This window comes from Theobroma umbraticum, unplaced genomic scaffold (genome assembly GCF_002168275.2).
Source record: "Theobroma umbraticum cultivar Fairchild unplaced genomic scaffold, ASM216827v3 scaffold_4.1, whole genome shotgun sequence".
In the NCBI taxonomy this organism is placed as follows: domain Eukaryota; kingdom Viridiplantae; phylum Streptophyta; class Magnoliopsida; order Malvales; family Malvaceae; genus Theobroma; species Theobroma umbraticum.
This window is the reverse complement of record NW_018397258.1, coordinates 4,198,468-4,209,643: the sequence shown is the minus strand read 5'-3', so window position 1 is coordinate 4,209,643 and position 11,176 is coordinate 4,198,468. Positions and strand designations below refer to the sequence as shown.

The following is an 11,176-nucleotide window of genomic DNA, read 5'->3' as shown; positions in this document are numbered from 1 at the left end:
AGAAAATATTGTCATATATCATGTCAGGTCTAGACTCTTGCGCCTGTTGCCCACTTGATTTAATTACAATTTAACAATAAATAAAAAGGTTGGACTCTGCATTAATTGGGCCTAGCCGCGACTATATATGGCACTAATTGTTTGGTAATTTGGGCTGCAGCACCCATTGGGGAGCCATCATATTTCCTTAATTGATTGCCCAACCTAGGCTAGGCTTTGCCAAATTTTCCTGTAAGTTGAACATTAATTTTTGTGTACATCGTCCGTAAAAAGGGGAAAAACAAGACCAAACTCATTAACTTATTAATTAGTACCTATTAATTTAAGAAATAACCACATTTTAAAACAAAAGGAGAACTTAAATAGGCAATTTTTTTTCCCCTCAAGTTCCAAAAGCACTGCCAGGATTCGGGAACCCGCTCTCTGTCTTAATTTGAGGAACTTTTCTCTCTTCACTGGAGACAGATGAGGTACGTGGACCGACAAAAAAACAAAAAATCATAAAATTTTACAAAGTTAACGAACTTCATCTTAGGTCCCCACCCGCACTCCACTCCCACTGCCAATGCCAAATCCCTAATCAAATTCTTGCCTACTTGTCTAGCTTTCTAGCTCTGTCCACCCTAAAGAGAAAGTGCCTTACACTGTTCTGATCTCTAACCCTGGTGGCGTGGGGAAACAGAATGATTGCGGTTGACCCTGCTCTATATCTTTTCTGCCCATATTTAACCGCAAAAAAATTAAAAGTAGTCGTGCTCCATCAGGGACACTTCGTAGTTCATGCATCTACTCTTTCTCCTTTTTGCCTATCATGCTCATTTTTTGGGAATATTGGATTGCCCAATTTTGCTTTCTGGATATCGTTCCTCCTCTAATTGTAGATGTTTTTCACTTGGACGCTTAGCGGTTGGAGATTGGTTTTGAATATTGTGGATTTTAGGTTAGCCTCCCTGCTATACTCTTCTTTTCTTTTTAGAAGTTCAAACATCCATTGTGAAACATAAAACACCCGTTGTGTTCAGGTTTTAACAGGTGGTGATTAATCCAAATGGTCGTAGTGATGACAACAAGCTCTCCTTATTACTGGCTTGATTTGATTATATGTGTTCTCTGTCTTATTCCCTGTCTTTTAACAGGAGGAAATGGCCAAATATCCATCCTGGGGATACAATAATTTACGAAATGAAAACTGGTCAAAATGGAGACAAACTCTTCTGGTGCGGCCAAAAGGAAAGACTTCGCCTCCCCTGTTTCTTATGTTTATGTTGGTAGCAATGCTTGACAACTATGGAGGTTAATGTTCAAGCCCAAGCCGGCTTCAAGCCCTCCAACAACATAGCGATACACTTTATAGTTATTCAAATACTTTTCGTAATGGTCCAGAACTCCACATCGATATGGAAATGGGAATATTGATCCCATCAAAATCCTCAAGGAATGGGACCATCAACCACTCAATCTATCCCTCAAGTGGTTGGCGGATGCCTTGTATACATTTATGCTTCCCCCCCTGTCCCAGCCTTTATTTACCATGCTATAACATCATTTTCATGACTTATCAGATCTTTTCTCATTTAATATAAAAAATATATATTTATTGTCTGAATTAAATCAATCATACCTGTTTTGATCTGCTGCTAACCAAGAATGATATATATAACAAAATTGTTCTTGTTGCCTATCAACTTGCCAGCGAAAAAGTAGAGTGTATAGTCCGAAGAGAAGAAATTATTATTTTTTATTTTATGGGGAAAGATAGTAAACCTCTCACATGACTAAGAAATTAGTAAGAATAATTCAAAGAAAAGGAGTGACATGTTTATACCTGTGAAAGCTTTAAATCAAAGTAGTTACGTAACAGTTTGTTCAAGCTGAAATAGTTTGATTTTTGTTACCATTTAATGGAAAAAAAATCTAGAAATATATGTGACCAATTGAAAGGATTTCATTTTGTTTGACTTCATATTCTTAATGGAGAAGATTTGACAAATCATGCAGCCAATCTGGTCTACATTTAAGCTTGACAATAACACTGAATGATATCAAACCATGGGATGACCAAAATGAATTGATTCAAATAAAGAAGGAACCCTACTTTTCAAAAAATTAATAAAGAAGGAATCAAAGATGCACTGGTCATGCTCTTCTTAATTTAATCTTTAAAATATTCATAATTAACGATTCATGAGGATTACCTTAGCAAGGTTGATTAGCTTACTCTTTGATCCAATTATAATTAATTTTATCCACCTTAAAAAAACTCAAAATGTGAGTCATCCTTTTGCAGTTTCTTGACTCCGTTACATATGAATCTTCATTTTTTTCCATAATTTTAATTAACCAAAATTAGAATGAAATTAGGGTCGTTGAACTGTAATCCAGTCTTCATTTTCAAGAGTAGATATTACTTTGATGAGGAATTCTCACCAGATCTACTCTGACCCCCCAGACTTCTCGTGAGAGTTGCATATAAGGCAACCCAAACACTTTCTCAGTTCTCCAACTCGATCCTCATAAAGCAGCACGTGAGCATATAATTTGAATTTCGTGGAAACTAGTTGGGCATCCCCAAAAGCAGACTCAAAAGTCAGACGTCGAATTTGACAAAATATGCCTTGGTCCAGTAATCTTTTAGTACAACCCCTCAGCTATTCTCTCCCTCTTCTGCCCATAAAATCTCTCAACCACTAATTTAGTACCAACAAAACAATTGGTTACTTATTTAAGTTTTATCGAGGAAATTAGTATCTTCCTGTTGCAGATACAAAGAAAATGGAGAAGTTGGCGGGCGGGCACTTTCCTTTACCTCTCTTGTCATCAGCGTCTGTATCACTCGAAATTCATTCCCCATTAAACATAGGAGACTTACGCCTCTTACATCAAAAGTCTGTTTTTTTTTTTTCCTGATTATTTAAGGCAATAATGTTTCAAAAGCAAAGATGGGACGTCAAAAATCTGATTCACATGTGTAATGATGGTGTTAATCTAGATTACTGCCTCAATTATTGTGGTCAAACTCATATTTTTTAGCTTTTTAAACAGGGAATCAGGCACTAGTTGCAGAGTCAAAGTCAAGAATATTGATTAAACCTGTTTCGGTGAACTAAAAAGAAATTGATTTAATTTCTTTAAAGATCTTTCCATGTGCATATTTTCAAGCACATAATAATTTGTAAAGTCTAAAATTTGAGAAATTGGATTTCAGTTAATTATTGCTTGTAAATTAAAGTTTGGATCTTCTTTTTTTGTTTTGTTTGTGTTTTTTGGACATTATTACGCTTTAATACTAAATAGTGATAAAATGTAACAAATCTCGGTTGATCTGGTCACTCAATTCAAAAGAGATGATTTAGCCTAACAAATCAAGTTGGTTTAGCCCTTGGCTCTTTTCTACATCTTTGATTCCTTTCGGCCGCTTACTTTATGATTGTCTTTGTCAGTGGTAAGTGATAAAACCCAGGGCTAAAGCCAAGCCAACAACCTAATAAAAAATTACCGAAAATATAGAATCGAAACTTCCCAAAAATTTCGAAACATTTTTTACTGTTTAACCTGAAAATGAAACAAGAAAAGTTGGAGGTCTAGATTGTTTCAAATGAAGGAAAATTTGGAAGTTGAAGGGTTAATATCCGAAGTTGCAATTTTCCGGTATAGAGTTTACGCTATAATAAATTAACATGGTCGCACGTATTCCAGGAAGATGCGTACAAATAGTTAAATCTTAAATTGTATATTGTATTGCTTCGAGAAGAGGGAAAAACAAATGAGATACGGTTGACAATGTGAAAACTCGAAAATTTTGACTTGGTTGCAGGCTAACTATTCTGCAAGGCAAAATGCTTGCTGTTCAAGTAAAGGCTCACCAACGAGCCATATAAATATGTTTGTAAACAGCTCAAACGCAAAGAGAGGCCAGAGCCGGCCACAAAGTTGGAATTAAGTGGACAACTCTGAATCACTGAGGGTGCTTCATCTCAACTACCCTTTTGAACTTTTGGTAGGTAAATGCTTCTCCGTGACTCTTTTCATTTTTTTTTTTTGAAAAGTATTAGATTTATTCGACTCTTTTCACTATTCTGTGCTTCTCTTTTTTCTTTGGTGAGTTGAGGGCCTTGTGGGATTTGGGTTATGCTCAAATGATGGCTTTGTCGATGGTATGTTCTACACTCAGCGTAACTATGATGAAGCTTTGTGTTGAAAACTTCAGCTTTAGCAGAGTTATTTTTATTTATATGGGAACTAGGGAGGAGTTGTTGCAGAGAAATTTTTTTTGTCAACAACAGGGGAAAGGTTTTAAGTCTTTTTTAGTTCTCTTCTTCTTACAATATGAAAGAACCTTTTCTCTTTCTTTCTCTCGTCCTCCTCTGCGATCTCTGTTGTCTGGTTTTTGCTGGTGGAAAAATTTAGTAGAGGTACTAAATTTCTACGTCCTCAAGAAAGTTTCTTGATTGTAAATTGATTTTCTGGGATTAGAAAAATGACCTTGATGGAGATTTTATCCCTTGGTTTACCTTTTTGGTCTGTCTGATTTTCCAGGACGTTGTAAAACATTGATTTCTTTTATCTGCTTTTGCTTTCATCTCTGTTACACATTTCAAACCTTGGCTGGTTAGCCCTTGGAGTTTGTTTGATGAATCCAAATCTGTGGAATTGAAAAACTGAGGTTGTTGAGTTATTTAAGTCAAAAGCTTTCAATACCAATGAACAGGGTATATATTTATTTATTTTTCTGAAGCAATTCTTTTAGCTGCTCATAGAATTAAAAATCCTTGAATCCCAAATAGCTAGTTTCATTCTGCCAAGAGTTTCAGATCCTTAGCTAGTATTTATGTAACAACCGTTCAGTTTTTCTGATTATTCTGGCTTTACTTTCACGGTTTTGACCATTTGATTCGATTGTTTCTTGCAGCCGCAATATATATCATATAGATTCTGAAGTTGTTGAGTGTCAAACTAATAGCAAGGGAGCCGCACAATGGCCGCTGAGAATGGCTTCAATGGTCATACTGACTTGCATGAGGCCAGCACATCAAAAAGCCAGGAAGAGCCAGAGAAAGTCTCTGGCGTGAATGGAGAAAATCAAGATTCAGAAAGCAGCAAAGGAGATGAGAAAACTAGCACGGTTCCGTTTTACAAGCTGTTTGCGTTTGCCGATTCAACGGATATCTTGTTAATGATCATCGGCACGATCGGTGCCGTTGGGAACGGTGTATGTATGCCCCTTATGACAATCCTGTTTGGGGATCTTGTTGACGCTTTTGGAGAAAACCAGAGCAACAACAAAGTGGTTGATGTGGTCTCCGAGGTACTACAACTTGTTGCATAAACTTAGCTTGTAAGATTTATAGCAATTTAATCTTTGCTTAGAAAGTTTTTTTTAAAAAAAATTATTTTAGTTTATTATTTTGTTGAATTTCTAAAATGAAGACATTAATAACTGGGTACTTGGAAAATCTTAGATTGCTTTGAAATTTGTCTACCTGGCTGTGGGGTCGGCGGCAGCAGCGTTTCTCCGTAAGTACAGACCTCGTTTAAACCTATGGCCTGATGTTTTATCACGTAGCTGAAGTATTTAATGTGGGCACACTCCGAGCCTGAAAAGCTTGTTTTTGTTATTTTCAGAGGTGTCTTGCTGGATGGTCACTGGTGAGAGACAAGCAGCACGAATAAGAGGATTGTACTTGAAAACCATATTGAGGCAAGATGTTGCTTTCTTTGACGTGGAAACAAATACAGGGGAGGTTGTTGGAAGAATGTCTGGGGACACCGTTCTCATACAGGATGCCATGGGCGAGAAGGTATCATGACTTTGTGACGATTAGAATCCTTGGAAAGTAAAAAGTACCACGGAAATCATCGTAAACATTTAATCATGGAAATATTTGCCTATTTTTTGCAGGTCGGGAAGTTTTTACAACTGATATCCACATTCTTTGGAGGCTTCGTAATAGCGTTTATCAAAGGATGGCTTCTTACCCTCGTCATGTTGTCCTCTATCCCTCTACTTGCAATATCTGGTGGAGTCATGGCCATTCTAATCTCCAAGATGGCATCCCGTGGACAAACTGCTTACGCTAAAGCAGCCACTGTAGTTGAACAGACAATTGGTTCAATCAGAACTGTATGTTTTATATCACAATATTTGCAGCAGAGTTTGTCAATTTTTGCCTTTTTTTTGGGTGAAAATAATATTACCAACTATTTGATCTGATTCCAGGTTGCATCATTTACTGGTGAGAAGCAAGCCATAAGCAATTACAACAAGTTTCTTGTTACTGCTTATAGATCAGGCGTTCATGAGGGCACTGCTGCTGGACTAGGTCTTGGCGTAGTTATGCTAATTATATTCTGCAGTTATGCTTTGGCCATATGGTTCGGTGGGAAGATGATTTTGGAGAAAGGGTACACTGGTGGTCAAGTACTTAATGTGATTATCGCTGTATTAACCGGTTCCATGTAAGTTAAACCTTGAATTTCGTTTTGTCTGATACTATTATGCGTGTAATGCTTTGAGGCCTAAATTCGTTTTACTTATGGATGTTTCAGGTCCCTGGGGCAGGCATCTCCATGCATGAGTGCATTTGCTGCTGGTCAAGCTGCAGCATTTAAGATGTTTGAGACCATCAAAAGGAAGCCAGAGATTGACTCCTATGACACTAGGGGAAAAATATTTGAGGACATTCGTGGGGACATAGAACTAAGGGATGTTTATTTCAGTTACCCTGCCAGACCAGATGAGCAAATTTTCAGTGGATTCTCTCTTTCTATTTCAAGTGGCACAACAGCTGCTTTGGTTGGACAGAGTGGAAGTGGGAAATCAACTGTGATCAGTCTGATAGAGAGATTTTATGATCCACAAGCTGGTGAAGTTCTTATTGATGGCATTAATCTCAAGGACTTTCAGCTTAGATGGATCAGGGGAAAGATTGGTCTTGTTAGCCAGGAACCTGTGTTGTTTACATCAAGCATTAGGGATAATATTGCGTATGGAAAGGAAAATGCAACCACAGAAGAGATAAGAGCTGCAGCTGAACTTGCAAATGCTTCTAAGTTCATTGATAAACTACCTCAGGTTTTAATTTCTAGTGCACATGATTATTTCTTATTTTATATCTCAACTCTTATAATTATATTTGAATTGTACATTTACTTTTGAACTTTAAACTCCATATATAGGGACTAGATACCATGGTTGGGGAACATGGAACCCAGCTTTCTGGTGGACAAAAGCAGAGAGTGGCAATAGCAAGAGCAATTCTGAAGGACCCACGGATTTTGCTTTTAGATGAAGCTACAAGTGCACTAGATGCAGAATCTGAAAGGGTAGTGCAAGAGGCATTAGACAGGATAATGGGCAATAGGACTACTGTCATTGTTGCTCATCGTTTGAGCACTGTGAGAAATGCAGATATGATTGCTGTAATTCATCGTGGAAAGATGGTTGAAAAAGGTATTGTATTGGATATTACAAAAAGGCATGCAGATTTTCATCATCATCACCATCATCATCTACAATAATTGGACATTTTCTAAATTAGAGTCTATATATTGAATATTATAAAACAAGTTTGGTAAAACAATCGACTTATTCTTAGTAGTTCTTAATTCTTTCTTGCACTTTGCATAAGCATAACCATACTTTGCTCCACATCAAAACCGTTGTTGACAGTTGATAACATTTTTGCCAACTGAGCAGGGTCACATTCAGAACTACTCGAGGATCCTGAGGGAGCTTACTCTCAGCTTATTCGATTACAAGAAGTAAATAAAGAGTCGGAACATGTGGCAGATGTATCAGACATTAATCCAGAATCGTTTAGACAGTCAAGCCTAAGAAGGTCATTGAGGCGATCAATCAGCAGGGGATCATCTATAGGAAATAGCAGCCGCCATTCTTTCTCTGTGTCTTTTGGTTTACCTACTGGAATGAATGTCACTGATCCCGCAACGCTAGATACAGCAGACCATGCTGAACTATCATCAGAACGGGCTCCAGAGGTCCCCATCCGCCGGCTTGCTTACCTCAACAAGCCAGAGATTCCTGTGATTTTACTTGGAACTATAGCCGCGGCTGTCAATGGTGTGATACTTCCAATTTTTGGTATCCTAATTTCCAGCGTAATCAAAACATTCTTTAAACCACCTGATGAACTGAAGAAGGATTCAAGATTCTGGGCACTGATATTTATGGTCCTTGGCCTGGCATCATTATTGTCAAGTCCAGCACGAACATACTTCTTTGCTATCGCTGGATGTAAATTAATCCAACGAATCAGATCAATGTGTTTTGAGAAAGTGGTCCACATGGAAGTTGGTTGGTTTGATGAACCAGATCACTCAAGTGGTTCAGTTGGTGCAAGGCTCTCAGCAGATGCAGCCACAATACGTGCCCTGGTTGGAGATGCACTAGCTCAGATGGTCTCAAACATTGCATCAGCAGTTGCTGGTTTGGTCATCGCTTTTGTTGCAAGTTGGCAGTTGGCTTTTATTATCCTAGCACTAATCCCTCTGATAGGGGTTAATGGATATGTTCAAGTAAAATTCATGAAGGGATTTAGTGCAGATGCAAAGGTATGCTCAAAACCAAGGACTTTGGTATCTAAAATTTGCTATTTGAATTTTACTATATTACTTTCATAATTTTGAAAAAAAATGGTAAAAGCAATATGTTATCAAGCATATTATTGATTTAGATTTAAATATAAATGGTTGCAGTTGATGTATGAGGAGGCCAGCCAAGTAGCTAATGATGCAGTTGGGAGCATAAGAACAGTTGCTTCCTTTTGTGCTGAGGAAAAGGTGATGCAGCTCTATAAAAAGAAATGCGAGGGTCCTATGAAAACAGGGATAAGGCAGGGGTTGATCAGTGGATCAGGATTTGGACTTTCATTCTTCTTGCTGTTTTGTGTTTACGCAACCAGTTTCTATGCAGGAGCTCAACTTGTTAAGCATGGCCATGCAACATTCACAGATGTTTTTCAAGTGAGTCTAACTTCCAGCTCTATCAAGTCTCTCTTAAAAACGTTTTAAGACCTTCAATTTACTATGCTTGTTCCTAAGATACTGAGATTAACATTATTTTTCAGGTTTTCTTCGCTTTGACCATGGCGGCTGTTGGAATTTCTCAATCAAGCTCCTTTGCTCCTGATTCCAGCAAAGCCAAGACTGCTGCTGCTTCCATATTTGCAATTATTGATCGTAAGTCTAAGATTGACCCAAGCGATGAGTCTGGGACGACGCTAGAAAATGTGAAAGGAGATATTGAGTTTCGTCATGTCAGTTTTAAGTATCCACTAAGGCCGGATGTTCAAATTTTACGAGATTTGAGTTTGTCTATTCATGCTGGCAAGGTAATGATCCTAATTTTGAATTAAATTTCTCTTCAAACAGTCATGTCAACATTTATCAGAGACCAATTCATGCTAACATCAATCCTTCTTCTTCAGACTGTTGCTCTGGTTGGAGAAAGTGGGAGCGGGAAATCTACAGTAATCTCATTATTGCAGAGATTTTATGATCCTGATTCAGGTCGTATTACTCTTGATGGAGTTGAAATCCAAAAGCTCCAATTGAAGTGGTTGAGGCAACAGATGGGTCTTGTGAGCCAAGAACCTGTTTTGTTTAATGATACAATCCGTGCCAACATTGCATATGGAAAGGGAGGAAATGCAACAGAGGCTGAAATCTTAGCCGCATCAGAGTTGGCCAATGCTCACAAGTTCATCAGTGCCTTGCAACAGGTTAGAAACTATAAACAGTTCCCAGATTGGCTTAATAATGCAACTCTTGTACAAAACTATCTAACCTCCGTTAAACCCTTTCTAATAGTACAGAAATCAATTTGAAAACATGCTATATTAGTTCCTAAATGCTAATCCTTTTTCCTTAAAAATCTATAATGCAGGGTTATGATACTGTAGTAGGAGAGCGAGGAGTTCAAATGTCAGGAGGACAGAAGCAACGCATAGCCATTGCGCGTGCCATAGTTAAGAGTCCAAAGATACTGCTATTAGATGAGGCTACTAGTGCATTGGATGCTGAATCAGAGAGAGTGGTTCAGGATGCACTAGATAGAGTCATGGTCAACCGCACGACCGTCGTAGTTGCTCATAGGCTATCCACAATCAAGAATGCAGATGTTATCGCTGTGGTTAAAAACGGCGTCATCGTAGAGAAAGGAAAGCACGACGCTTTGATAAACATCAAAGATGGTTTCTATGCTTCCTTAGTTGCACTCCACATGAGTGCTTCCACTGCATAAACTTCTTCTGTAATTTTTTTTTACTCATGTAATCATAAACTTCGGTAAAGGGTCCCTTCCTTAATTCTTTTCCTGCTCCAATTTATTTTGCAAACCGAATCTGTACTATCAATTATATAATAATAAGAGAAAAGCGAAAAGTATTTTAGCTTATGACGTAACGTTCAACATGTATGCTTTAAGCTTGACTTCAGCCTGATGCAGCAGACAGCATGATCGCTATTTGACTCATCTGATATTCTGCATAATTATCGAAAGAATATGCCAGGCAGGATAAAAACAAGATATTAATGCCAGAACCTGTTGCAAACGTCATGGATGATGGCACAGATGAGATATCCATGTTCCATTCTCACACGTACCCTTTTTCATATTAAATAGATTATGGTTTAATTAATACATGAATCCAGTTGCCGTAAGCAACGGCTAATTAGCTGGAAATGCTGGCACAGCCATTTGTCTTGTACTTTAGAAGAACGTATTAATTACAGAAGTAGGAAAGATTTGAGTGATAAAGTATTGGAAACCAAGTTAAGTAGCGCCGAAGCTAGATGTACTGAATATTTAAAACCATCGGCATCTATGGAGGTTGGGCAATTAATAAATATATTTTTAGAAGAATGTAGAGGCTTTGACTATAACTTTTGTGTCCTTAGGAAAAACGACAGCCATTGTAGGTGTTGACCATATTTGTCAGCTTACGTTAAATGCTGTAGTAATTCCTGTTTAGGGCCGATTATATTATCCTCTTATAACCTAAATTAATATCTTCTAGAAAGGCCCGATTCCGTAACAAATGTAGATCCATAATTAATTAATTTCACCTTCGAATAAATTAATAATTAAATATATATAATTTGTAAATAATTAAAATTTGATATCTTAAAATTTTTAATTCAGTAATTGATGTATTAT

The 11,176-nt window shown here is 37.6% G+C and overlaps 1 protein-coding gene across 1 annotated transcript; it reads left to right on the top strand.

The window, feature by feature from the left end:
* Positions 1 to 3,862: 3,862 nt before the first annotated feature.
* LOC110413192 (ABC transporter B family member 11-like) lies at positions 3,863 to 10,414 on the top strand. The gene is made up of 13 exons (XM_021423941.1): positions 3,863 to 3,997; positions 4,910 to 5,305; positions 5,460 to 5,514; positions 5,623 to 5,798; positions 5,900 to 6,121; positions 6,218 to 6,456; positions 6,547 to 7,072; positions 7,177 to 7,450; positions 7,697 to 8,571; positions 8,716 to 8,982; positions 9,087 to 9,350; positions 9,447 to 9,740; positions 9,905 to 10,414. The coding sequence occupies exons 2-13, from the start codon at positions 4,976 to 4,978 to the stop codon at positions 10,259 to 10,261; spliced, it is 3,879 nt and encodes a 1,292-aa protein (XP_021279616.1). The 5' UTR covers positions 3,863 to 3,997; positions 4,910 to 4,975; the 3' UTR covers positions 10,262 to 10,414.
* Positions 10,415 to 11,176: the final 762 nt, after the last annotated feature.